Source organism: Athene cunicularia (genome assembly GCF_003259725.1).
Source record: "Athene cunicularia isolate RWA chromosome 7 unlocalized genomic scaffold, athCun1 chr7_part1, whole genome shotgun sequence".
Taxonomy (NCBI): Eukaryota; Metazoa; Chordata; class Aves; order Strigiformes; family Strigidae; genus Athene; species Athene cunicularia.
In genome coordinates, this window is record NW_020799107.1 from 20,770,877 (window position 1) to 20,798,075 (window position 27,199).

Genomic DNA, 27,199 nt, shown 5'->3' on the forward strand with positions numbered 1-27,199 from the left:
GCCAGGCTCGGGGGACACAACCCCAAACTGGCAAGTGACAGCTCAGGGGACCCAACCCTCCCTTCTCCTGCTGCAAGCCTGGGGTGCTCTGTCCCCTTGTTCAGGGATCTGCAGGAGAGTCCCCGGGACATAATTCAGACCTCAGACCCCAGCAGCTATGCTGGGAGCTGCTCCCCCATGCAGTGGGGCACGCTTACCTGCCGTGGGGCAGCAAGAACGACCCCCAGAAGGACAGCAGAATGGCAGGGTGGTGGCACAAACCCTTCCTGTACCAGAGCCTGGCAAAGCACGGGGAGAGCCGAGCTGCCCTGCAGACCTGAACACGTCAGGGAAATGAAGGCAGACAGAGAGCAGCTGAGTGTTAAACTTTAATAGAAATCCTTGAGAAACAAAGGGAAAATAGAGAGCAGAGCCCAGGAGAAGATGCCTGCAGTCCCCACACACATGCTGCAGGTCACCCAGGAGAGCCACCAGCCTCGAGAGGATGCTCCCTCCCTGGCAGCACTACTGTCCCCATCACAAACTGGAGCTATGCTGGTCTCCTCAAGCAGCTATGGGCAAGCCCAAAGTTTCCCCCAGGCTCAGAGGCTGTGGGAGGGCAGGATGTTGGCACAGGCATTCAGAAAAAATGAAATGGGTCGGTTGAAAGTCCCAAGCCCTGCTCCTTCCAGAGGAGCGGGGTGGTGGCTGGGGACCTTTCTCCAGCAGCCAGGCTGCAGCAGGGCAGAAACTGACCCTGCTCCCAGCAGCTCAGGACAAGCACACAGAGACAGGTGGGTAAGGGCTCAGCCCGTGCTGGCTGGGGACAGGAAGACCAGGCTGAGTTCAAGCTCAGCTAGCTTCCACACAGCAAAGAAACCACCACCATCACATCAAGCCTTAAGAACAGCCTAGGACAAAGACAAAGCCCACTTTCCCAGGCTTTGTCATTTGTTTTAGAAAGGGAAGCCACACAGCTCTCTTCCCAGTACAACATCCCTCTCTAAAACCAGCCCCACAAGCAAGGGTGCAGTGCAGGGGGCTCCCACAGTCCTTGCTCTCCAGAGCCAGTTCCCGTCTCTTCCTTTGAGGTAGGTTGAGGTGTCCCTGGGGAGGGACGGTGGCTGCCTGGTCACATCACCAGGGCAGTGTCTGAGAGGCAGCCAGCAGGTTTCTGGTCGCCTCCACCAGTGCACTTGTTGAGAGGTAAGCTCTGAGTAGGGCTGGGCTCCAGGCATCTCGTGAGGTCCTCACCAGCCAAAGGGAGGAGTGTGCTGCAGGAGGAAGGAGACCCCGTGCTGCTTAGGGACAGCAAGAAAGGATCAAAAGGGACATGGATCAACATTCATCTGCAGTGTCATTATATACAGACTCAGAGACAGGGCTGCCAGGCTCCCCTACTCAACCTCCCATCCCAGGCACCACTACTCACCCCAACAGACATCCAAGACAGTGATGGGACTTTAGGGTCACAGCTTGATCTCCCCGGCTGCACATAAACCCAGCACCATACTGGCCCGGTCACAGGAGCAGGAATGCCCTTTCACTTAACACCAGAGACCAGGGGTGTGCCTGCCCTCCACTTTGGCTCACCCAGACAAACCCTAGTTCTCCACCTCTCTGCAGGAAGCTGTTGGGGCCAGCAGCACCCATTTTGCAGCCCAGCTTTGCTCAGGGAAGCTGGCAGAGTGCAGCAGTCTTGGAGGCTTCACTGCTGCCCCCAGCTCCATGCTGCGGCTGAGACCCTGTGGGTGTCCCTGTGGGGATCATCTTGTCAGCGTGTCCTGAGCACGACAACCCCAAATATCACCCAGTCTGGTTGTTCTGGGCCTCACTCCCATCTGAGCTGGACACACAGTGCCCAGTCATGTAGACATCATGTCAGCCCCACCAGTTGGCTCTTCAGAGCATGGAGGCTGGCTTCAGAACCTGCAAAGTCAACTGTTCCTCTCCCCTTAAAGAAAGCTGCTTTCCCTGATGACAGTTCTCTCTCAGTACACCAGTTCCAAATCTACGCTGTGAATATGCACGTCATGGCCAGTGCTAACTCACCCCAGTCTACCCAGTTCCAGTTTGCTGAAGCCATTCGATTGAATACTGCTCTTCTGGAGGAAGAAAGACTTTGGCAACGACCACTGCAGGACAAGAGAAAGGCAACCAAATGGCTATTTAAGTCATGGCAAAAAATCCCTCAAGCCTTCTGTGCTCTGCCATAGGCTGCCCTAGTGTGCTTCAGCTTGAATTGCCTCACACTGCTGTGCATCATCACTGCCACCAGACTGTTCCCAGAATAGCAAACAGAACAGTCTTTGCTCTCTGCTTAATGAATCCCTCTGCTGTAAGTGGGAGCAGAGCATCTCGAGGTCAAAAGAGTGGGTTTCTTTCACTGGATCAGCCTGCTGTAAGGCACAGGAGTGACAGACGGAGATGACTCCCTCACAGAGGGGAATAAAGGGCAGGCCAGGTGCCAAATATGTAGGGCTGTGCCCAGTGCACACAAGGATATTCAGATGCAAAGTACTTGCAGATATACTGTGTGGACTTTATGTTGGTGTGAGATGGACAAGCAGGGCTTTTTTCCAGAATCCTAGAGGCCTTGGCAGAGGGGGAAGAAGAGGGCAAACAAGTAGGGCAAAAGCCACAGGAACAAGCAGGCTCTCTGCCCAACCCTGCCCAGGCAAAAAAACACCTCTCCCTAAGCTTATCCATAGCCATACGCACCGTCTGGGCCAAATCCACCCCGGCCCCAGTGTGGTAGCCTTTGACACACCAGTTCTTCAGTAGCTCCAGACCTGGGCAGTGATAGGAAAGACAAGAAGCAAGAACAAACAACCAAGTTAGCAGAGAGTTAAGTCTTCCCAGCTTGAAGCATGCAAATACACTGCTCGGAGCGAACTGACCGTGCAGTACATGCTATGTAATAACTACTTGAACACGTGCCTGAGTCCCAGCAAACATGGGGTAAACCAAGGGCATTCACCCTTTGTTCGAGCAAACACCAGCAAGCGCCGGCACGTGGGCTGCAGCAGTGCCTGCCTTCCTCCCAGGGAGCCAGACACACCGTGCAGCAGGCTCAGCTAAGCAGGAAAACTGGGGCAACACAGGATTTGCCGAATTAGACCAGACTGGCAGTCCCCCTGAGCCTGGTGCCTGCCAACGGTAGCACCTGATTTGGGCTGCACCGGTGAAAGTTCCTACAGTGCAAATTTAGATCAGCTTTGCTGTCACCGGCCCCTTTCCCAGAGGAGGGCAGCTCGAACAACCTCCTCCTTGCACAGCACCGATGAGCTGCAGCAGCCCAGCACATCATCTCCTCCCTGCATGGATCCACCCAGGGCTCGACATGGGCTGAAATTTGGTCTCCATCCCTGGCAGAGAGCAAGGCTGGCACAGACCAAGCTCACTGGTGGTGTGACTGGAAGGGACCATTCCTCCAGACACACACATGATGTGCTGCTCCAGAGCACAGGGAGGTCACCTTGAAGCAGAGCCATGTGTCCAACTGCACTGAACAGGCTCCACTTCCTCCAAGGCCTCCTGCTAGTTGTCCCCACTACAGCCAAGCTCCTTGTTCTCTGCTAATCCAGAAATGTTGAGAAATCCTGGACTGCTCCCTCCCTGTTTGTTTTTTGTTTGGTTTTGGTTTGGTTTTTTTTTTAAGAGCCCTAGAGCCATAGCACAAACTAAGGTGCCTTGAGATTTAAGAACCAGCAGATCAATGGCCAGGAACTTGACGCCGTCCAGCTGGGGTTACTGTGGATTGCTACACGATACCAGTCCTGGCTATAGGAGGGATCCTTGCTGTCCAAACTCTGCTCCTCAGTGACCTTTCAGCAAGCCCCAGAACCCTGGAAAAAAACCCCACGTGTTGGGGGCTGAGAGGAGCAGGGCAGCTCGGCAGCCCTGCCCTGGCTCTGCACACCAGCCTGGGCTTTGCACCTTGCTGGCCACGGAGAGAGGAGGGCTGCACAGAACAGACGTGAATAGGAAGGGGCCAGAGGGAGGTTGGGTTTTGCTTAGAGGTGAAGAGCAACAGGGGGGTAGAGCAAATCTCACTGGGCCGCTTCGGGGAAGCTGGAGCACTGCCCCAGCCTGAGCGGCAAAGTTCAGGGCAGCACTTCAGTGAGGACAATGACAGGATCTTTCTTCCAGCTGACAGGAGAGCATCCAGCAAAGGTATTAGCGAGGCAAAGGATGACACATGCTGACAGTGCAGCTGGAGAGGGCTATGAGGTTACTGCCTCTCTGTGAAAGACTGTTACTGACCCCTTTGATATTTGATTTAACACCAGTGAAAAGTGACAAAAGCATTCTTTTTTTTCTCTGCATGACAGCCAGGCTAGAAGCACACATAGGGTCATGTCAGTGGAGGGCCAGCTTCTGCAGGAGCCTCTAGCTAGATCAGATGCGGGATGGAGAGCCCAGAGCCACAGACTCTTTCTTTCTATCTTCTCTAACCCTTCACACTAGACCTCACTGGTTCTCTCTCCTAACAGCCTCTACTGCTGCACTGACAGAGACAGGCCCAAGTGAGAAGGAATTGGTCCAGCCCAGCTCTGCCTCATTAAAGGATGTTTTTTAATAAAATACAGAGTTGTGTCCTGGAAAGGTGGAAATGATGGATAGATTTCTAATGTTTAGGAAAAATCTCTCTGTGTGCACACTGACAGTTTCTAATCAATTAGAGAGCAGCAGGAGACCAGGGAATAGGCCAAATTTTTCCTTCACTTCACATATCACCTGTAAGGAGCAAAGCCCAGTGACTCCAGCTGTTTCTCCCACAAAAGAGGGCAGACGAATGCAGCAACATGCCTGAGCTACAGGTTGAAGGCAGAATCCCAGCCTGCTTAAGCCCTGGGGCACCTAGAAGTCCTGGTGCTGTGTTTACCACAGCAGTCAGTACCTCTGATCAGCTCAGAATAAGCTTTTCATGATATTTGAAGCAGTCTGGGAAGGTAACACATTTCCTGTGGCTAGTGTGCAGGCAGGCAGCTCCCCCTCAACATGCGTAGCTCAGAGTCTCCCACGACTGCCGGCAGACAGCCTGCCTGACTCAAGTGACTGTGCCGAGCTCTCAGATGGCAGTTACCTTTGTGTTTATTCAAGTAGTATTTGAGCTCCCACTGGGTCACCAGGATATTGAAATAACGAGGCTGCTCGAAGAAACGCAGGTACCGCATGGAGATGTGGGTGGGGAACACCCGCTCAAACTGCCCGCGACGGGAATACTCGTCCTCTGTCTCCACCAGGATGCGAACATCATCTGGGGTCAAGATGTCCAAGACAGAGGAATAAAAATCCTGCAGACAAGAGCAACCCAAAGTCAGGGAGAACTGAACTATGTTTTGTCAGTCCCCATTCCCACCTCCCCACGTCTCCAACCCTCTCAGGCAGAGGTCTTCATGGGTCTAAGATCTTTGGGACATAGACCACATGCAAAATGAAGACATCTAGGCTCAGTGTTGTCAGAGCTGATGAGATCCCAAGTTCTGCAGCCCAACCTCTCTTACAGACACTGCCAAGAGGCACACAAGGCAAGTGTTCCTGCTAACCTAAGTCAGCAGGCAAAGGCTGTGATAGCTGCACAGAGACACGAGGAGGAACAGGCAATGCTCAGACCCTGTTTGGGGACTGGTGGGTAACATGCCACTCAGCACATGGCTATTTTAATGCTAAAATGAGCCAGTGCAGCAGTGGCTTAAGAAAATCCAGTTTACTTCTGACCAGCTCTTGTAACCCACTGGAGCCCAAGTGCTCCTCATCATCTAGCTGTCCCCACAGAGGGGCACAATCTGGAGAGGGACAAGGGACAGACACTGGGACTGGTTGGGACAGTGGCTTGGCAGGATGGTGCTAGTATCTGAGGAGATTGTGTCATACCTGGTCAGGTATCTTCTGTGTCAAGTAATAGGCTTTCTTTACCCTCTCTGCTATGAAATGCTCAGATGGTGGCTTGGGCTTCTCCTTCAAAGCATTGCCCAGACTGAGGACACAAGAAGAGGCAGTAGAGCATTTAAGTGCAGAAAACCAAGTCCTGTCATGACAGAGCTGCTCCCAGCTACTTCTGTGAGAGCAGTGACTCCCTCAGGAATATGCTGTGGAGCAGAGAATGCTTTTTCCAAGGATTTCAATAGTTCTGAGATCAATGATGCACCCCCAGCCTTGTGCATCAGCACAGGACCCAGGAAGGATGTGGGCAGGGGAACTGGGAGGGCCCTGTATAATCCTCACTGAGGCATTTCAGTGTTCCTTCATCCAGCATTCACTCCTACGTAGGATGCAAGAGGGCCAAAGACACACCGTGACCCAATTCACAGCACCTGTAAGCATCAGATCCCACCAGGCTTCATCCTGCTTGGAACACAGCTTCCTTACTGTAACCTCAGGCCTTGGGATATGAGTACTCAGTACTGGTACTGTGCAAGGAAGGAGAGAACTCTTAGATCAAAAACTTCCTCCTGCAACATCCAAGGACTCTCAAGACTCGAATTCAGATCCAGCTCCACATGCCATGGGAAATCCTGGCCTTTTGTATGATCTGACCAGCAACCATCTAAACTATTCTAAGCACCCAGCTGAACCACTTGGAGATGCCAGAGTCTGAGAGACACTTGTCCAACACCTTTTAACCCTTGTATCAACACAGTTAATTTGTTCTGCTGCTATAAAAATAATTAGTTGTGTGTGGATCCAAACAGGGAGAGCAGAGCTTTGAGGCTGTGCTGCATGGTGCTTGGGGAACATACATATCTCCTGGAATTATGCCCATATGCAAAAAAAACCTTCATATCCTTCCCAGAGCAGGAGATATGGTTAAGCAAGCTTGCTCCTGGATGCAGAAACTCTGGTAATGCATCATCTGAACCATGTTAAGGATCCGCTTAATCCCCTGCAGGTCCCCCCGAGGACACCTGCCCTTCAGCACCTCCGTAGAAAGCCGCAAATGAGCGTGTGATCAAAGCGCCGCAGATGAGCTGGCGAGAGCTCCCCGGCTGGAACTGGCCCGCGCTCCAAGCTTCTCCCTTCACTGAAGGCACAGGGCAGGCCGAGGGCAAGAGTCCCATCTTTCAGCATGCCCATACATCACCGCATGCTGGTGCTCATCCCAGCAAGCTGCTCCTTCAGTGACATAAGGCCAGCAGCCGCTCTGCAGCAGGGATCAGGACTGGTTTCCACTCACCATCAGGTCTGAAACCAGTATAAGCCCAAACTACAGTGAAACACAGAAACAGCAGGGGCCTGGGTGGGCACATGCCCAGGAACTAGCCTTATGCAAGAAACAGTCATCTTAGCTGCAAGGTAAGACTGTGCACACCCCTACCCATAGGTCTACAGCCTCCAACACCTGCAGTCCTGCCTCAGGAACGGATCACTTCAGCCTTCGCAAAATAACAGGTGCTCCTCTTGCTAAAGGCAGCAGCATATTAGCCCTGGGGTAGAGGGTAAGCAGATCTAGTCCCAGCACAGCCAGCCAGCTCTCCAAGCAAATGGAGAGGCAGTACAGCTCAGCATCATGTTAGTTCTGGCAGGGGGAAGGAGGGAAGAGCATGACTCAACTAACTGCAGAGCAAGCACAAATTACACTGGCCTCACTTCCAACTATGGACCTGCAGAGAGGGCATAAATCCTTCTGCCTTGAAGAGACCACAGGAACTAGATACCCAGGCAATGATGCAAGTCCCTCAGACCCATAGCTGAAGGACCAGCAAGCACAGGTTCTCAACAGCATAGAAATCAGTGTTTGCTGGGCTGCCAGCAGGTCCTAGGTGAAATCCCGCAAGAGAAAAGCATGCTTCTCTGACAGAGAAGGGGGCTGACCTGCAGGTAGAGCCACTTTGTGTCTGTGGCCTTGAGGCCACGCTGTCTGGGCTAGGCAGAACAAAGCCGGCGAGGTTGAGGAGGTCCCGGATCATCTGGCCCTTGATGCTCACGTCCAGTGGGGAGTTGGAGTGGAGGCTGCAGGGAGGAAGCATCACAGCAGTCCAAGTGCTGGAATGGAGGTGCCAAGCCCCACAGCCCCAGGATCACTTCCTGGGTTAATACCAACCAGGATACAAAACCCAGCCTGTCCCTTGCCTCATCACATCCAGCAATGAGACACTGAAAGAAAAATCCTGACAACAGCTCTTTGACTGGGGGCTCCCTACCAGAAACAGTTCATTTCTCCACCTCTTCCTAGATTTGATGGAAACTGGGAAATCCTTCCCCATAGCCCTGTGTGAGACCACAGCTGTGTCCAGCTCGTGCTGGCAGGAGAGGCCGTGCTCGGGTACACTGCAGCTCCAGGCCCTGCTTGCGCAGCCGACACTGCGTGGCCAGGCACCGTCAGCAAGCAGGGAGTGGTGCACGAGGCAGTGGAGCCGCTGATCACTGCTGCCCACGCAAAGAAGAAATCTCTGCCATCACCTGTTCCCTACATGACACATCCCTACTTGGCCTTCCTTTTTTAACGTACTCTTCCCCTGGCTCTAGCTAGAGCATGCCCAGCAAAGCTTTCTGCGCTGCGGATGGGTGTTGCTTTCACAGACAGGGAAGACTTCGATTGCTGCAATCTGGACAGGGAGGCTTAAAAACCCACAGTCTTTCAGCACAGAGTGCAGGGGACATCATGAATCAAATCCACTTTGCGGTAAAAGAAAGGCCATTATCCACCCTGCTGTGGTTCAGAATCTGCTTTACCTTGGGGAAATGTTGACCTCTAAGATCCAGGGCTTGAGGTTTTCATCCAGCATGATATCAAACCCAAAAAGCTCATGGCAACAATACGGCCGCCGCACATACATCTTCACCAGGCTGTTCACATAGGGCTCAGATCTGCAAGCCAAGGAAAAAACGTTTGTTTCCAAGTCAGACAACAGAGCTCTGGCTGTTCACAGCACACTCTGACAGTTCTGAGAGCGTATGCAGCCACATGCTGCGGGAGCGGGTGGGCTGCCTGTGAGCTGCTGCTGCTGCACTGCGTATGGATCCGGCATTGCATCCTGAGCATCCCTGCTCTGTTGGGCAGGATCCACCTCTGAACACAAGACCCATCCTGTGCCAAGGGACCTTTCTTAGGCACGCTGGCCAAGCAGGGGAGCAGGTGGCAAGCTGGGCAGAGTGTTGGGTACACCGCACCCTCCTGGCCTCCCCCCCCTGCACTGCAGGAAAACCCAGGAAATGTAAGGTCTATTTACCCATTGCAAATACTGCAGCATGAGCACAAGTAACAGGATGAAAGGAAGGATCCAGAGAGAAATACGGAAGCCAACGGCAGTGGTAGCATTTAGATTAAGAGCAAAAGGACTGAGCTGAGAGAGGGACTGGAGAGCCAAAGGGGCTAGGGTGCACCCCGCAGCCAGGCACAGAGCAAGGGGTGCCAAGACTCACGCAATGATGGTTTTGATAACGATGTCCTTAATCTTCTCCCAGATGGCTTCGCTATTAACTCCCTTCTGAGTCAGGTAACTCCAGAGAGCTTTGAGTGCCCTGAGAGAGAGAAAGCAAAGGAGGTAGCTCTGTAGCCCCTTGCTGCCCAGCTCTGCTAGGGGAGTCAAAGTAGCAGAGTGGCACCTTGACAAAGCTCTTCCCTGGCATGGCCATCCTTCTCCCTCAAACCCCTCAGCTCCTGGTTGCTGCCGTCCCCAGCCTGGACCCTGGTCTTGTAGGCCCCAGCTACTAGAAACATAAAACTGGCATAGGCTTGTCCCAGCACTGAAGTAATAGGTCCCAAATTAGCACATGAGCAAGGTAAGTCAAGCCCAGATCTTCTCTTCCCTCCCGCTCTGTGTCCTTAGCAAACCTCCCCTTCCTGCAGGCCTTCCCCCGCAACACTGCAAAACAGCTCAGCAGGAATCCAGCAAGACCCCCGTAAATCTTTTAGCTAGAGTCATTTCACTGAGGCTTCGGGGGTGGAGAAAATTTTTGAAAAATGTGGAGAACAAGATGGTAGGGGGGAGCATCTCTGCTATTATAGGAGTTTCCCACACCACACCAAGTGCTGCAAGCTACCCTGACACTGAGCCAAAGATGCTAGAAGTTGCTCAAGTGAGACCATGTGGATAACAGCCAGGAATCCAAAGGTCACGCTTCCTGCATACGAGATGGAGTGGATTACAGCCACTCTCACCTTTAACATGGGAGCAGCCAGCTTTGACTTGCACAGTGGTACGAAAACCCACACAATCCCAAGCCCGTGGGATTTCAACTGCTGGGGGGACAGCAGGTCCTTCTCAAAAGTCCCAGTGGAAGAACAGACCACTGTGCCACATGTCCAGCTCTGAGAAAGCAATCCTACACAGTCAATCACGTTCTGCAGCTTCCTTTGAAGTGAAGTAGCCCTGCCCAGGCCCACGAATTGAGAACTCTATCCTGCACTATTTTTAAAAGAGTTCAAACACCACTGTGGAATCAGAGACAAGTGCCTGGGCCCTTGGATCAATCCACCCATGGGACAGCAGGGAACAGGAACTCCTGCAAGACTGCAGACCTCTTCCCAAATGCCTAGAAATAGCACCGCTTCTCCTACTCACACCGAGTAGTACATAAATTATCAGGTTTTCACCAATAATGTCCCCTTCTCTGCTTCCACATGGAAGTCAGAAGTGAGATAGGAAGAAGTTTCCATCTAGCCAATTTAAGCATCACAATTACCCATTCAAGCTCTAACAGCAAAAAATCAGATTCCTCTTTAACCACATCCCATCACCCCCACCATAGGGCAAGGGGATGAACGAGCACATAAGAGAGCAGTGTTGGAAGCAGGGAACAGCACAGACACAGGCAGGATGAAGAGCAACCACAGCCCAAGCAGCAGCAGACAGAATGAGTGACAAGCCAAGGAGTCCGTCCAGACTTCATCAACAGTATCCCATGCTAAAATTACTCTGCTCTTCCAGTTTCCCCAAGTGGGAGCAGACAATACAGGAAGCACCTTCAAGTTTTTGGTAGGAATACTGAAAAAGGCTGACTTAAAATGGAACAGAAAGAGCTGCCCTGTGCCCTAAAAGCAGCACCTACCATTTGTGTCCCTGACAAGCAGTCTCATCCGAGTTGGACTTGTACTCTGTGTTCTTCTTGTTCACGCTGTAGTTGGTCAAGTGCACAAACTTGTTGCTGAGGCTCTTCATCGAGGAGGAGTACCTGGAGGAGGAAATAGGTGCACAAGCAGTCTGAGCTTGAACTGGCTGCCCCCAGGCCCGTTGGACAGGCAGAAACTCTGTTCTCAGACTACTCTTGGCAGCCCACCAGCCCTGCTGCCTCCACTTCCCAGGCTGCCTGGAGCTCTCTGTCCCCACGGGCCCAGAGCTGACAGGACAAAGCATGAGACACAGAGCAGGCTACCTTGGGGCAATGGGATGCAATCCCACCCTCACAGCACGCCCTTAAGAGAAGACCAAAGCATCAGCGAGCAAAAGCACTGATGGAACTGCAGCAGCCAGAGGCAATATAGTCAAAACTGGGAGAAACATCTCATATTCTGGTATGCCAGCTGTTATGCAGTATGAAGCACAGACATCATATTTCAAGAACTGCTTTACACCGAGATGATCTTGCCTTGGGAAAGGTGGATGAACGCAGTATCCTCTCACATTCCCTTTTAACGCTGTGACCTGCAGCGACCCCACGTGTTTCCAGACTGCTTCTTAAGCAAGCTAAAGCTTTAAGCAACACGGTATGCAGGACGACTGCCTCCTGCCCCAGCCGAGGCGGATACCACAGCCACACGTGCCTCAGCGCTGAGGCAGCTCTCTAGCACTGCTCTCCCGCACCACCTACTTGCAGCTAGCAAAGCGAACCAATCCATCCTTGAACAGGTAGACCCTGAGGGGATCATAGCAAGTGACATAAACGTAGATCCTCAAGTCGAACTTCTTCCCGCCAATGAGGTAGGGTTTTTGCAGATATCTGCAGAGAGAAGCAAGCACCAGGGGAAGGGTTATGATTTCTGTGTGCAGGAACATCTCTAGCCCCCACCTCAGAAGGCTTGGCAAAACCAGGGATCAATGCAGAAGCCCTTTTGCAGAGCATCTCCAAGTACACCACAGTCAATATGAGAGAGAAAAAAGCTTTCCCATGCACAGGGAGATCCTGCAGCACAGAAGCAGTATTCCCTTCTGCTCAGTTCCATTTTGAAGAGATTTTCCCCAGCTCTAAGGCACGGTAGCTTTTCCACACCCACAAGACTGATCACAATCAAGAACATTTAAGACATGCAGTGGGCCACAGATGGTTTGGTTCAGTGAGAAGAAACAGTTAGAAATTTTCATCCAAATCATTTGATTATTTACCTCAGAAGTTAATGATTTTCCACAGGAAACCTATCACTTTGCATGGGAAGTGGACAGGGAGAACAGAGAAGCCAACACAGCAGCTCGATCTGCCAAACACTGGACAGTTTTCCTGCCCTCACAAGAACCTTCCCAGAAAGAAGCCTCAAGACAAGGCTCCCCAAGATGAGATCACCAAGAGAAGCTATTCCATTTTACTGCAGAAGGGGAAGGAGATTCAGAAAATCCTGGAAAACCCTTTGACCAACACCCACACAATGAGAAGCTCTTACTGACCCATTCTAACTAGGATAACAAACCTTTGACAATTGCCACCTCTTCCCTGGCCCTTCTCTTCCCACTGTACTTGTGGGCACTGGATAAGGTTTGTTTGCCTCCAAAGATGCCAAACCCCAGAGCACCCCAGAGATGTCAAACCCCTGTGGGAATGGGATCACAGCAGAGCAGTTGATCACCTGCCAGACAGAAGCTCCAGAAAGCCCGTGAAGCCAGTTTGTACCCAAGACCTCAAAAACCTGCACAGAGACAGCAGCACTCCAATAAGCCCAGCTGCAGCTGACAGAGCCAGACTTCCAGCAGCAGCATTACACCCAGGCAGTTGAGAAATTTCCCCGATACAAATGAGGTGCTTCTGCTCTGCCACATGATGGCAGCGGCCCAGACCTGGCCAGAGAGACTAGATGCTAGGAGGCCCTGTGTGCCAGCCTTGCTTGCCTTCACTCACCTCTGTACCAGCAGTGGTCTCCTTTTGGGGAGCTGGCTCCATTTGTGGATGACCTGGATACCAATGCCTCTGGCTGATGCTGGCTGCAAAACACAAACAAGAAGGGATTCGACTTTCTCCCTGCAGCTACAATGAGACAGAAGACTGAGCTCTGCTTTGCACTTACTGGTTTTACAATCCATTTCTGGTGGCTAGCTCCTTCCTCCCATGCTTTCTTGAGTAATTTGATGTCCTGGGGCAGGATGAAGGACTGGGGGAAGAAGTTAAACTCCTTCTTTCCACAGCGAGCCTGCATCTTCAACAGGTTGCGCCACAGACGGTCCTTTCTCCCAATTTGAAATGAACCAGGGAAGTGGTTTAGCTGAAAAGGAACCCAGATGCTGTGAGATCTCCCTGCTTCCCCACCTCCCTGCCCACCCCTTGTTGCTACCTGGCCAGAGGATACATCCTTTCTGAACACAATGCAGGGTAATGGTCATTGCTCCCCACTCCCAGGATTGCACCAAGACAGGACCCACCTGCTCCTGAAGCTCTGCACAGACAAACACCCACACAGTGACCCACACTGGTTACAAAGCCAGAAGCTGCCACCTTGTCCCTTCTGATGTCTGAGCAGCTGCAGGGCACTTAACCCTCAGCCTCTGAGCTTCCTCTGGAAGTATCCTCCACTCCAGTGGTTTCCCACTTGCTTCTAAACTGTATGCTAGAGTCCTGCCCATGCAACACAAGCTCTGGGGGCAGGAAGATCCCACAGTGGGACAGGAACAGGGTTGGAGGCTTCTAGCTTCCAAACCTGGATGCTGCCTCAAGACCAAGTTTGAAGCCTCATAGCTCTCCAGAACATGTATGTGTGATAGATATCAAACCTGGTCCCTTGCATGTTCCCAAGCTATGGGCCATTTCTGACCCTTTTGTGATCATCCCCTCTGGCCGCGCTGGCAGGGAGGGCACTGGCCCTACCACTCAGTTCTGCCAGAGGAAGGATTTAAGCAACAATGACTGAATTTAGACAAGCTCACAAGTGAACGTGGCTTGGCTACAGCCTCAGTCTGTACAAGAGCAACCCTCACAGTGGGGCTGCTCACGCAGCTGTGCCTGGCTCTTGGGCTCATCTGTCAGCACAGGAATGCCAGCTGCCACGCTCTGGAAGGGACACTTCAGGGACAGCCTGCACAGCAAACACCTGGCCCTGAAGAGAGGGGCACCCAAACTGCTCCCAACACACTCTCCATAAAGGTGAAGGAGGTCAGACCAACATATCCCCTACCTTCTGGTGCTCCCTGATGGCTCTGAAGCTGGGGGATTTCATGTGGTGGCCCCAGCAACCCAGCCAGTCGTTGCTTTCTGCAGGAAAACCAGAAGTCCATGACCGAGTACTCTGCCATGCATAACACCCTCTCAACCCACCAGCACCCCATTTCCTGGGGTCAGCAGAAGTATGCCAGGGATGCTGCACAGCAACAACACAAAGCACACATACTGGCTACTGCATAGCTGCCAAACCAAGGGCTGTGAGTGGGATCCAGTTAACCAGGTGGGTCATATCCTTGCAAACATGATTGTTGCAGGGATCTGGGCAGACACAGGATCAAAGGAATGGCTTTAATCCCCCAGCACCCTGACTTCCCTGCTTTACAGCAGATGAATGAAGCAATTGGCTCATCAGTGCTGCACTGCAGAGGGACATGTAGGATTGCAAGACTTCCTAGGTCTTGCTAGGCCTTCAGTGTCCCATTATAGCCCCAAAACAGTCTGTGCAGAGGACTCCTGATACACGCAAGAGCCCTGTTAAGTACTGCTGGGAGATCATGCTCCAGGGTACAGATCACAGCTGCAAATGCTCAGCGCTTCCCCAGGCCCAGCCATCTCCTACACATCTCCTCAGCGACAAGATCCCAACCCTGAGAACTCTCTGGCTACAGTCAGAGAGGATGGCTTCTTCCTCAGCACATGGGGACAAGGGACAGCAATGCTGGGGCTGGCACCAAATGAGTGCCAGCCTCCTTAAGAGTGGCAGCACCATCTAGAGGCACAGCTCAAACAAGCCGGAGCACAGCTCTGCTGCCCCATACACGGCCTCAGCTCCTGACAGCCCATGAGGAAGCCCTTGTGGCCCATGCCAGGGACAAGCTAAGGGGGAGATCACGCCCTGTCAGGACGCACAGAGTTCAGATACTGAGGGTCAAACAGGCAGAAACAGGAACCCAGCATCCTGCAGTATTGTATTGCTCCTGCTCTGCTCTTCGCCATGGGCTGGAGGTGAGGGAGGACACGACATGTCGGATGCTGCCAGCCTCCCACAACTCACTTTTGCTGACTCTGAAGTGAGACCTGCCAACGGTTTGCTTCACTATGTTTGGTGTGACTGTGCACATTTTCCATCGCAGCAGCTTCCTCTGCTCCCAAGGCAGCTTTTCCACTAGAAAGGCAAAAAGGTAAGGACAGAAGGAAACACAATACCTGAATTTTCTACAGCTGCACCCAGGGACATTCTTATGGTTTGTTGCACAGGCACCAGGCCTGCAGAGGATGGTGTGTAGCTCCCATCACAGAACTAGCATGGAGCAGAAGACTGCATGGCTGGGAGAGATCCGGGGCACCAGATCATTTGGTAGCAGCCTGACTCATGCTCCAGGCTGCAGCCATCATTTTACTTCAGCCCTCTGGATCTCATAGCACTGCTGGGTCTCATCGTGGAAAGGGTGAAGGGGAGGCACTGCCAGTCAGGTCCCGGCTATGCGCTGGCACCGCTGCTGGCTAACAATGGGCTGGCCACTCTCACCCTGCACAGCAACAGACACTGGCTCACCTCTCTCATCCCGAGTACTGAAGTAGATGGTTGGAGGCACATTAGGGAATAAACTGTAGACAAGAGCTGGTTTGAGCACTTTCTCCTGAGCCTCAGCGGGCTGTGCCAGGCACTCAGTGCAGTTCCTAGGAGAGATGAAGCAGTAGGCAGTTGGCTAAAGATGAATAGTAGCACATGGAGGAAGGGGGAAGCTGGAAGGAGCCTTGATCCTGGTATAGGGAATTTGCATCGCTGCCGTGTGGTGCAAGCAATGGATGCTAAGGTCAGTAACCCAGTCTGCAGCGACGAAGAGGCGACCTTGCAATGAGCTCACATGGCAAGTGTCATAACCTCCACAGGTTTTGTGTTTTGCCGGGGCAAGGGGTGGTGTTTGCTACATGACAAACCCTATAACCTAATCCACAGGAACAAGGGGTGGAGGTTGTAATGCATATATGATTCAGCTGTTGTAACCCTCTTGGTTTTGGTGTGTTGCTGGGAAGAGGACTGGAGTTTTACCGACTGTATGTACACCTTCTCACCACAGCAATCCCTAACACATGGAAGGAAGGGTAGAATTTATAACATATCTATTAAGGTTGGAATGATGCTAAAAGTAGAGTTTATAATGAACGTATATTCAAACTATGCACTGCAGCCAGTGAAAGAAGCCACACCAGAGCAATCCACTAAGGAACAAAGAGCAGCAAAAGAAAAGGAACCACAACACATTGACCCCCATCTTCCAGGGCAGCCCTCACCTCGCTGAAGGGACTGAGTGTAGCCTGCAGCAAGGGGGTTGGAGACCAAGATGGGGGAAGAAGTGGTTTTTCCTAAGTCCTTGAGTATATATATTTTTTTTTCAATACTTGAATAGGTAATTAAAATTCTGTTAATTGGCAATAAATTATATTGATCAACGTTCTTTGACACAAAACTGGTTTTACCCACAACAGACTGAAGGCAGGAGACAGCTGCCAAGGCTTCGAGGCCAGCCCAGCGCACAGCCTGCACAGAGAAGTGACCGACAACCCTCCCTCCGCCCCCACCGGAGGAGGCATTTGGTCCAAGTGATGCTTCCTCGCATCTGCCCCCAGAGGCCAACCAGTCACATCCTGCCAGAAACAGCTGCTGGTCCAATTTATGTCACCTCTGCATGACTTTCACACCCAGAGCCAAGCAGCACCCTGAGGTTCAACACTTGCTCACAGGAAGCTTTTCTCATCTCCCAGGTGAGTTATGGCATGATGGAAAGCAGCAAATTGTTGAGCAGACAGCAAAGCCCAAGGCAGCCCTGGTGCAGGGGGCAGCACAGCTGCAAGGATCAGCTCCCGTTGCTGGAGGGCAGGAATGGGTCCCACAAAGGTCTGCCAGGTGTCATGGAGGCAGGCTCAGAGGAGCACAAGCTGACCAATCCTCCCCAGAAAAACCTCCTTCCAAAAGCTAAAGACCGACCCAGACTCCAAGGCTCGTTTCTAGGATGCAATGTTGAGACACAAGACCCCAAGAAGCTTTTGCAGTCTCCAGCCCAGGACACCTCCACTCTGCTTCATCTGCAGGATAACGCTGCAAAAGCACAATTTAATCCAGTAAACCTAACCCAGAAACTGGCATCAGCAGTGAAATTAAGACCCCTGTTTCACTGTGCTGGATGCACCCTCAGCACCTTGCAGGCTGCTGTCCAGAGCAAGAGAGGTAGCTTTGGTCTGCAGGGTAGCAAGGAATCTCATTTTGGTTGGGAAGCCTGTTGTTACCTTCATTCCATCCCCCAACATGCTACAGCTCTCGTCTGTCACCAAGGAGGGCAGACAGACAAGTCTGGACAAAGATGCCAAGTTCAATGCACTATTTACAGATACCAACCTGGATACAAGAGCCACAGAGCCACTGGATGAGATGCCAGCGACAGAGGAAGCATCAGAGTCACCTGCAGGAGCAGACAGACACAAGTTTTGTCTCCATGTGGAACGGATGCACACAGAGTTAGGAAGGGAAAAGAGAAAACAAATGCCCCAGAGGACAGACACTTCCCAGCTGCCCTGAATCCTTGGACCCTGAGTTTTGCCCACTAATTGGTGGCATAAAAGGCAGAGCAGGGAGTGGAGCTGACACCCTGCACAGAAAGGAGATGGGTAAGTTTTGGAGCAGGACAGTAGTGAACCCTAGCCTGCTCCCCAGGGGAACCCATGCAGTTCCTCCTTGCTGCAACATCATTTTTGGATTTAGCACAATCTCTAGGTCATCCTGAAATGACAGCATGAGTGTAAGACAGGAGGGCAGCTTTTCTCACCCCCCAGCTCCCAGATGGCTCCTACACTCCCCACTTGAGGCACAGAGCACAGCCCTCCCCAGGGAACCAGCACTCACTGTCCTCATCCTCCTCCTGACTACAGCTCTCGTCCAGGCCATCAGGAAGTTCTTCCTCTGCTTCATCCTGGGGATGGCTCAGCTCCAGCGGCGATTGCTCAGCAGTGACACTGGGTCAAAGGACATCCCATCAGAAGGAGTGGCACATGTTTTCTGGGCCAGAAGACCAGAAGCCCACGAGGCAGCATGAGATAATGTGGGCAAGGGGTGACGGCACTGCCCGCCTCAGTGCTGATGTACAAGCACTCATCTCAAGCTAGCAAGATGGAGAGGCCCCAGGGCACCCTAAGCATCCAGAAAGAAAGAGGCACAAGGACATCCTCTCCCAGCAGGAGAGCAGGATCTCCATATCTTTGCACCCTCCCTGTCCTGTGTCAGCTCTGCATTCCTTTAGAAACCCATGTCTGCCCAGGAAAGCCTTGCTGGACCTGGCTTGACAGCAGGCTTCACTCAACATACATGCAGAGCCTGCCACAGCAAGCAGGGCCCTGTGACTGTGCAGGGAACAAGCTAGAAATGCCACACAATTCCACGCTGTGGCTGCACACAGCAATTCCACGCTGTGGCTGAAGGAGAAGATGGAAGGGCTCAGAGCCACCCTGAGTGCCTGTGTCAAGTTGGCAGTGGCAGAAAGGCTCCCTCTGCCCCAGGATGACACAGATGGTTTTGCTCGGGGATGCAGCCCATGGTTATCCTTATGGCCATCCCTGTAGAGCTCACAGTACACCCTCTCCCAGCACACAAACAGACACTACAGCCAGCCCAGCCCACCAGGGCGGGCCTCCCTCCTTCTGGCTCTACTTACTCGAGCTTTCCCGGGAGCACAGCCTCTTTCTCCAGTTGGATGGTGGACATCTGAGTTGCCACTTCAGAGACAGCAGCGAGGTGTGGAGGCTCTGCTCTCACCACTTGGTCCCCGCTGCAGGGGCTCAGCATGCTCACAAGCTGGCAGTCGGCACTGCAGATGGGAGAGCCAGCACGTGAGGCCAAGAGATGAACGCTGATATGCTTAGTGCAGACAACGGCACTATCGGTGCCTATAAGGCTCGAGTTACCGTTAAGGTGATGGCTACCCAGCTCCACGTTCAGAGGAGTGATGGTTTCTTTCGGTGTGAGCTGCGCTATGATGTGTTGCCCCCACCTGCTTTTCCAGTCGGACAGGCTGCCCACGTTTGTAAGGCCAGAGCTTTCGACATGTCCAAAGCCATTGAGTGTGGCAGTGTGTCTGGCTTGCTGCTGCACAGTCTCTGTGAGGCTGATCTCTGGCTCCTTCTCTTTTAAGCTGTGCACTCTCCTCTCAGTGTTCTCCTGCAAGCACAGGTCCTCCCTGAGCATTGCACCGCTGGGCACAAAGGTCGGGGAGGGGAACACGGTTTCCTCCAACACAAGGTTGCTGCTTTTCACTGCTACATTGACCAGGCTGCCTGATGAGCTGTCTCCATCATCCTCGGAGTGGGGCCATGAGGCAGTGGGGAAACTCAGGGTGTTTTTCACTTTCTTTATCTCCAGTGACTGCAGCAAAGGCACTTTAGCACCACTTGGCCGTAGGAAGGAGTCATTATTGAGCACTGGTCTATAGGAGCTGGAAGCCTGCTGACTTGAGCTGAGGGCAGAGCCTTTGACCCCAGACCCAGAGTGCTCCTCCACCAGAGCAGGCAGCAGGAAGGGCTCCATCACCAGGGAAGACATCACCCTTCCCGTGGCAGAGCCGGTGTCCGGAGGGCTTCGGAAAGGAAACCTGTAGGGCTTGGGTCTGAGACAGGAGCGTCGGTGGAGCAGAGTGCTCTCGCCCAGGTCCAGGCAGGGCTGGGCCACAGGCAGGATCGGGAGGGCGTCTTCACTGGGGTGTGCGTGGCATAGTGATGGTGGGCACAGGAAGCAGGATTGCTGCAGAGGGATCCCTGAGGGCAGCAGGCCACAATGCTGGAAAGCACTCACATACTTCTCTAAATTCCAGATGGGTTTCGCCTGCTGCTGAGCAAGGTGCCAGGTCTGGCGTGGCTGAGCTCTCCCTGTCAGAAGGGTGCCTGACTTGATCCTGAAGCTCTTCTCCTGTTTAGGGCCCAGATTAGCGTGTTCTGCTCCTGCAGAGGCCATGTAGAGCCATAGCACATAAGGCACGAGCGAGTCAGTCATCTACAGCAGCATCTTCACTGACCTAAAACAAGACAACAATATGAAAGGCCCTGGTACCCTTGGCAGGGCAAAACACCTAGCCCAGTGCACCAGGAAGGAAGCAGGGCGAGCTGCTTTCCCTGCAGGAAGAAAAACCACGTCTCTGTGGAGATGCTGAGCTCCCCTAGAGCATCCTCAGACCAAGTCAGTGGAAGAGCTGGCACCTAACATGAAACCAGAGGATGGGAAGGACAACTTAGAGAAGGCCCTGGGAAAAGTACCATCCGCAGGAAAGCTTGTACCCTGCAAACACGTAGGTGTGCCTGGCTGCCAGCCAGGGCCACAAGGCAGCAGCCCCAGCTGCGAGGAGAGGCTGCCGGAGAGGCTGCCTGCCCATCAGCCTTGGTCCCAGCATGGCAGCCAGAGCCCACTCCCACAGGTCTGTGTTCCAAACTGCAACGTGTGTTCCACCACCAGCTCTCTCGACCCCACCACAAGCTCAGAATGTCTGCTGCTTTTTCTTCTCCCCACTCCTTAAAGTCAGCTCCCAAGGTCACACAACAAGGCGAGAACCTCAGCCCTTCCTTTTAAAATGAACATGTTTCTCACTTTTGCAACCCCATGGCAAAGCTCACTGGGGGCTGAGGGCATCCTGAAGAGCTCAGGACTGAGAAGGCAGCAAGGAGCAAACAGCAAAAGGGCTGTTCTAACATCAACACGTCACTTTCCAGAAGAGACTGGCACACACATGTTCCTCCCCCATTACAGTCCTACAGAAAAGTCTCTTGCAAGAAGCAACTGGCAGACCACAGAGCTGCAGATGCAGGTGTCCTGAATCCTCCTAAAATGAACTATTGCACCATGCCTGTAAGATCCTCGTGCCTGGGGAGAAAGGAAAGAGAAAACAAACCATGCGCCAGATATCTGTCTTGCTTTAACACATGCCTGGAGGGCCCCTGGATACAGCCGCAATAGGAATTTGTATCCCAAGCAGGCAGGCTGGCTGGCTTGTTCTTCCACTTTCCAGCTTTCACAAGCTTGCATATTTAAAAAAAGTATAAAAAGAAGGATAAGAAGAGCATCAACCATCACCCTCTTGGTTTTCTTGCAGTACACATACAAACTCCTTTCTCACCTGAAAATCAAGCTTTGGCTACAGCAGTTCAAGTGTAGCTAGGAGACCCTGAGGTTGCTCTGTAGTGCCATGACAGTGGCTCACACCCAGCACAGGGCTGGGTCAGACAGACCCACACCCTGCACAGACCTACATCAGCCAGACCTCAACCTGTGAATCAGGCCCCAGTCTCCAGTGCACACCAGGTCAGCAACATCCCAACTGGAGGCTGTACGAGGTGGGAATGTCCCACGCAGGATACCATAGGAATTATACATCCTCAAGGAGAGCTGATGCCCTGACAGGCTCTGCAAGGAAGTATGGAAGGGGTCAGGTCCACTCCATGCCTGTGCCTGCACCGCTCATTCACGCTTGTACAGCCATGCTGAGTGCTCCTGATGAGGACGAGGTGGCTGCGTCCCTCTGCGAGCTGCAGCACAGAGGGGCTCCAAACCCTGGGGAAGGGAATCCCATGCACGTACAACTAAGCTGTACCACACTCTCCGATCGCTACCCAATCTGTGCCCAGCAGCAAAGCCAGCTGTGTTGTGACATTCACAGTGATTAGCACAGAGTGAAGAGGCTGTGGCTCAGATGCTGCCACTTGCCCAGCTCAAGTTTCCCCAGTAAACAACCAAGCAAAGCTCGATTTCCACACACCATTCCCTTCACCAATGCAACTGTGTTGTAAGCGCTCTCAAACCACAAAGCAACCCCAGCACACCAGCAAACATAAACGTAAAAAAGAAAAGAAAAGAACAAAAAAAACCCAAGAAAGTGAATGAAAGTGTCCCCAGTGTCCCTGCCTGGAGGGGCCTGTCACTGCAGCATCACCACAAGTGCTGTCAGCCTGGCCATTGCCTGTGCTCTCACCCGGCTGTGTATGACCTTGCAAAACCCACCTGCAGTGAAAGCCACCCATATCTCATCTCCACCCAGCTTTACACCTATCAGTGGATCATCCTGCTGTAAAAATAAAAGTGATTTGCCTAATGAAGCTGTAACAAGGAATGTGAATCCGACAGCCATCTTAGACACAGGTGTGAGTATGCCAGCAGAAGCCCTGTGTGATCCTGCTCTGGAGTGACAACAGCAGCACACATGTGGCCAGTACAGGCACGGGCACAGTGGTAGCTTAGCTGCCACCACCTGCTTGGCTAGGGCTGGTCCCCAGCCCCGCAGCAGAGGGGGAACATGCCGAGCTTGCCCCTCTCCAGAACAGTTTTGCTGCGGAGCTGCAGCTGCAGAAAGAGGTGTCAGGGCCTTTTGTACAGCTTCCAGGGGAAGACTGTGCCAGCCAATGGCTAGTTACCACTGCTGTTTCCAAGTGGAGACACAGGAGCTCAGGAAGGATGGAAGGAAGAACATTCCCCCACTTGGGACAGGTCAGGATACACAGAGACTGGAAGCGACAGCTTATGGTGCCTGTCCCACCTCCTGCATGCCAGCACAGCCACTTCTGATGTCTCTCTGCAAACCAGCTCCTGTCCTCGCTGCAAGGACAACTCAGCAAAGCAGCTGCTGAACATCCAGGAGAACCGGCAGAGACAGAGGCACTTTCATATGCCAGGCTGTGGCCACCGCAGGACAGCAGCTGCCATGTCCCTGTGGCTCTAGGCACAAACCACGTCACTTGCCCCAAGGTAAATCCCCGCTGGTTACCAGTCGGGGAAGTTTCCCCTTTACGTATGACTTGGTCAGAGTTTTGGGGTGGAGGAAGGTCACGGTTTGATGCAATTCTTAGTTCTGCCAACCCAACCCTACGGCAAAGGAGCAGGAGTCCATTCTGTTGCTTGCAACAGCAATAAAACTACACTTGGAAATTTTATTGTAGAAACATGAGCTGAGAAAAGCCCAGGGTAAACTGGCCAGGCTGGAAGACAAACCCAAACATCATTACTAGTAATTAATGGATTTTGGCTTGGACTTATTGACATACAATATAGAGGTCAAAGTTGTCACTGTTGGAGTGACCGTACAGCTGCACTTGCTTACAACTATTTCGCTAGCACCTTTTATTATCACGCAGCCTGCTCGCAAGCTTTGGGACGTCAGCTGGAGCATTGCCACAGCCTTTACAAATGTCACATCACAGGTGCGCAGGGGCCACCACACACCCCAGCCCGTGCGTACCCCACCAAGCGTCAGTGGAAGTCCCTTCTTCCAACTCGAGCCTCCCTGCAGCATGTGCTTCCCTAACAGCAGCGGCAGCAGTTCGCAGACCCATTTCTAACAAGAAAGGACGAGACCCTAAGAGCCCAGGCATGCACATCATCCCTCCGTCACATGAGTTTGGCTGAGGAGGTTATTTTAAACACAGCTGTGGTGACATGCTTAAAATAACGAGAGCTTGCAAATGTATGAGCTGCAGGCTGACCTGATAATGTGCTGTCAGCCTCACGCAACCCAAAGTCGCAAAGGGGCAGGGAGTCAGGCAACTGTGATTTGCTATTGTTTTCTATGCCATTGCAGGGTGCAATTTCTGCTCTTTATGATTAGAAAGAATAACATCTTTTTCTAAATTAGTTCACACCAAGTTCCTCACTTGCAGCTCTGAGGCTTCTGATTAAGCTTGAACAAGCAAGTTAACAACAACACAAAATAAACAGGTTTTAAAACCAATATACATTTCAAAATAAGGGTCTGTACCTCTTCAATTCAGCAAGATGAAGCATATTCATCTGAAATCAACTTATTGAAAGTGCTTGAAGCTGCTCTTATGCCTGGTATTTAGGTACAAACTCTTACGTTTAACAGCACAGAAACAACCCTCGCCTACATCAGCTCCAGGAAACAAGTGACCTCGAGTGCAGTCACACACTGAGACAAAGCAGCACCCAAGGTCACCCGCAAGTTGAAGCTGAAGAACAGAGGGTCCTGCTAGCCATGAGAAGACATCCATGAGGACAAGACAGCTCAGAAACAGCTCAGCCACCACAGAAATGCCAGTGACACAGGGACTGACAGCCTGGCATGCTGCTTTGCCACGCAGTTAAGCATGACTGCTCCCTCTCAGCTACAGAACCATGTATTGGGTGCAAAAACAGAGGCACAAGATGACGACCTATTTCTCTTCTAATCAAGACTCAGGTCAAAAAAAAGATACCAGTGAGAAACCACCCACTGTGGGGATGCATCAGCAAATTCCACCTGCATCCCGGGATTACATTTGCACCCAGCCTTTGCGCTGGGGCTAGTAATTTCAATTCAGTGACTGCGGTGCTGAACTCTACTCCATGCTGAACAGAGAAGCAATGAGAAGTGCATGGCTGCCCAAAATTATCCTTTAACTATGCAGAGCGCTGCCCTGCAAGAAAGGCACTCCTGTTCCCAAGGCTGGCAGACATTACGGGCAGCAGGGTGCTGGACCAGATCATTGGAGAGCTGGAATCCAGCTGCCGTCTCACTCTGCACCGCAGTATATGCCTCCCTCTGAACACACACAGGCTGGGCTGGTAACTGAAGGCTTATGCGTTCAAGTTCACAGGGGACTTTCTCACCACTCTCAGGGCATCAGAGCAGTGTTGAATGAGGTGAGGGGATCCAGTGGGGTTAGGCAGAAAATCCAGGGCTGCAGCTTTGCTATGGAGAGAGCACAACAAGGGACATCTAAAATAAAGGGCTGGCCCAGCACTTGTCCCAGGCGGCCTGATGTGGCTGTGACCAGAGTGCAGGGACCACACCAAAGGACGAAGGGTCCAGAGCATGGAGTCCTCATCACTATTGAAGAGTATCAGCTCTTCTGCCCTGACAAGAGTCCCCAGACCACCAGAAGGGACCCGCCACACAGCAACAGCAGTCCATGTAGCCCTGTTTCCCCAGCAGCGAAGCTGGGAAATCCCTGCCCTCACTCACATCCTTGATTCATATTTTCTCATCATCTGGGCTACAGAAGCAGTTGTACTGCAACATAAACTAGAGTTGGGAAATGTGTCTGGGTTAAAAGCAACCAGCTAAGGGATGAGGTGTTTTACAGCCTTTCAGTGTGGAGGTTTAAAGCACCTTCCTGAAGATCTGAGCAGACCACGAACCAAAAGGATAGCATTAACTGAGCTTCACAATGGGAGAAAAGGCACAGGAGAAATACACAGTGAGACCTGGGGAGAGCTTGGCCAGCAGCACAGGAACCGATGGGCAGTCAGAACAGATCACTCCGGTTTTAGGCAGCCTGGCCACACTCTCAGCCTTTGGCAGAGAAATAAAACAAAGGTGGAAGACTAGGGGTGAGTGGAACAAGCAGAAAATATCAACACATAGCAAGGAGACAAGAACTTCTTCATTAGTTCAAAACACATCAATTCTTTGTCTGTCCTCCTTTCTTGATACTTTCTTCTAAAACATATCTGGAACTGGAAGAAGCTCTGAGGTCTGTCCTTCAGTACGTGATGAGGACTCTTCCATACGTTGACCAGGGTGGGAAATATTCTTCTGGAGGTACTGCAACCACCTCACTCCACACAACAGTCTTTCAGAGCTCAGGAGTGGAGCTGAAACAGAGATTGAGGTTGGGAAGAAGCTGCCAAATACTCCCAGACTTGCTGCAGGGGAGGAACCCAGGAAATGCCAAGGAATGGCACCTGGCCAGGCATGTATGGCAACCAAAGCCCCGACCTGCACTGGTGACATGACATCTCCATGCAGACATCATTATCTGGGGACAGTGGCATTTGTCGAATCCTCCTTGCAATGTGATCCCTGCTAGGCTGAGAAGGACCCCAGGCATGACCAAAGAGCAAGAGGGGCCAATTCGTCATCAACAAAGTATGCCTAGTACAAAACTTAAGGACTGCAGTAAGAGGGCAATGCAAGGACAGACAAGTGTCACTATCTGCTGCCTACAACTGCTAAGAGTCAAAGAAAAAATACTAGATAAACCTGTAATCAGACCAACAACTAGCTGTTCATTCCCCCAGACTGCCCAGGAGCCACTAGATGTCACACAGCTGCTCAGAGAGGAGCACACAGCAATGAGAAAGAGAAGCCACATCACAGGGATTCACGTAGGGAGAGTTTTGATGTGGAACTGTGGGGCTGAATTGAGATATCCACAGCCCGGATGGGCAGGGAGACAGCAGGCTGGCACAGCACTACAGGCCTTCCCCACTCCTGTACCCCTCATTCCCAGCCCAGACCCTGGAGGCATTCAGGAAACTATTCAGCCTTGTCTCAACTCTTCTTGCAGCTCTGCCATTCACCTTTCAGACCCATCAGCTCCTTTTTACAACACCAGAGCCGTCAAGCCAAGACCCTGGTGGAAGGATTAACAGCCAGGCTGTCGCAGTGCCCTGCTAGGGTCTGGTGAACTCCAGCTCCATCCTCGCTGCTGCTCCCGGTGCCGTTGGAGAGGCTCGCTGGGGAGCCAGCTCTTCTTCCTCCCTAGCACTCACCCGGGGAACATGCAGTTTCTCATTTCTTCAGGTGAGAGTCTTTGAGGCCAAAGGCGCCACCGGGATGCTCCATCCTGCCCCAGGAGCGCTAACCAGGACGCCGTCCCCAGCATGTCCCGCCGCAGAGTATCCCCGTGCCGCCCTCCCAGCCCCACGGGGCCAGGGCCGGGCCCGGCCCGGCGCACCCCAGAGCGACACAGGGTAGGGCCACAGCGAGCCCCCGCGGGGAGGCCTGGGGTGGGGCAAGGTGCCTCCTCGGGGCACAGGCACAGACCGGGTGGGTGTCGGGGACACAGTCGTGGGGCAGGGAGGGCCGCGGACCCCGCCGAGGCGGGGACGGGGAGGCAGCGGGCGGGACTAAGGGCCCCAGGCCCCGGAGAGGACCCTGGAGATGGCACCCGGGGAGGTGGGGGGAGGACGCACTCCCCACAGGGGGGAAGGGCCCCACCCTTTGGA

At 52.6% G+C, this 27,199-nt stretch overlaps 2 protein-coding genes across 5 annotated transcripts in view; both read right to left on the minus strand.

Annotated features, from left to right (window-relative positions):
• Positions 1 to 355: 355 nt before the first annotated feature.
• TTLL4 (tubulin tyrosine ligase like 4) lies at positions 356 to 25,508 on the minus strand. Of its 4 annotated transcripts, none has more exons than XM_026852973.1 (19): positions 21,378 to 25,508; positions 18,933 to 20,285; positions 18,128 to 18,237; positions 17,624 to 17,687; positions 15,782 to 15,906; positions 15,281 to 15,391; positions 14,240 to 14,316; positions 13,139 to 13,333; positions 12,973 to 13,055; positions 11,737 to 11,865; positions 10,978 to 11,100; positions 9,349 to 9,447; positions 8,659 to 8,793; positions 7,798 to 7,935; positions 5,860 to 5,962; positions 5,069 to 5,279; positions 2,701 to 2,771; positions 2,032 to 2,114; positions 356 to 1,253 (listed from the first exon to the last, which is right to left on the minus strand). In XM_026852973.1, the coding sequence occupies exons 2-19, from the start codon at positions 20,261 to 20,263 to the stop codon at positions 1,112 to 1,114; spliced, it is 3,330 nt and encodes a 1,109-aa protein (XP_026708774.1). In that variant the 5' UTR covers positions 20,264 to 20,285; positions 21,378 to 25,508; the 3' UTR covers positions 356 to 1,111. The 4 variants fall into 4 exon arrangements, with proteins under 4 accessions (XP_026708774.1, XP_026708772.1, XP_026708773.1 ...); XM_026852971.1 differs by having other exon boundaries at positions 356 to 1,277; XM_026852972.1 differs by lacking the exon at positions 21,378 to 25,508 and adding an exon at positions 20,962 to 21,340 and having other exon boundaries at positions 356 to 1,277.
• Positions 25,509 to 25,635: 127 nt separating this feature from the next.
• Positions 25,636 to 27,199, minus strand: part of STK36 (serine/threonine kinase 36) — a 14,079-nt gene continuing 12,515 nt past the window's right edge. Inside the window, exon 28 of the mRNA XM_026852970.1 lies at positions 25,636 to 25,843. Within this exon, the coding sequence (XP_026708771.1) occupies positions 25,825 to 25,843 (19 nt within the window). The 3' untranslated portion in view covers positions 25,636 to 25,824. The remainder of the gene's footprint in view (positions 25,844 to 27,199) is intronic.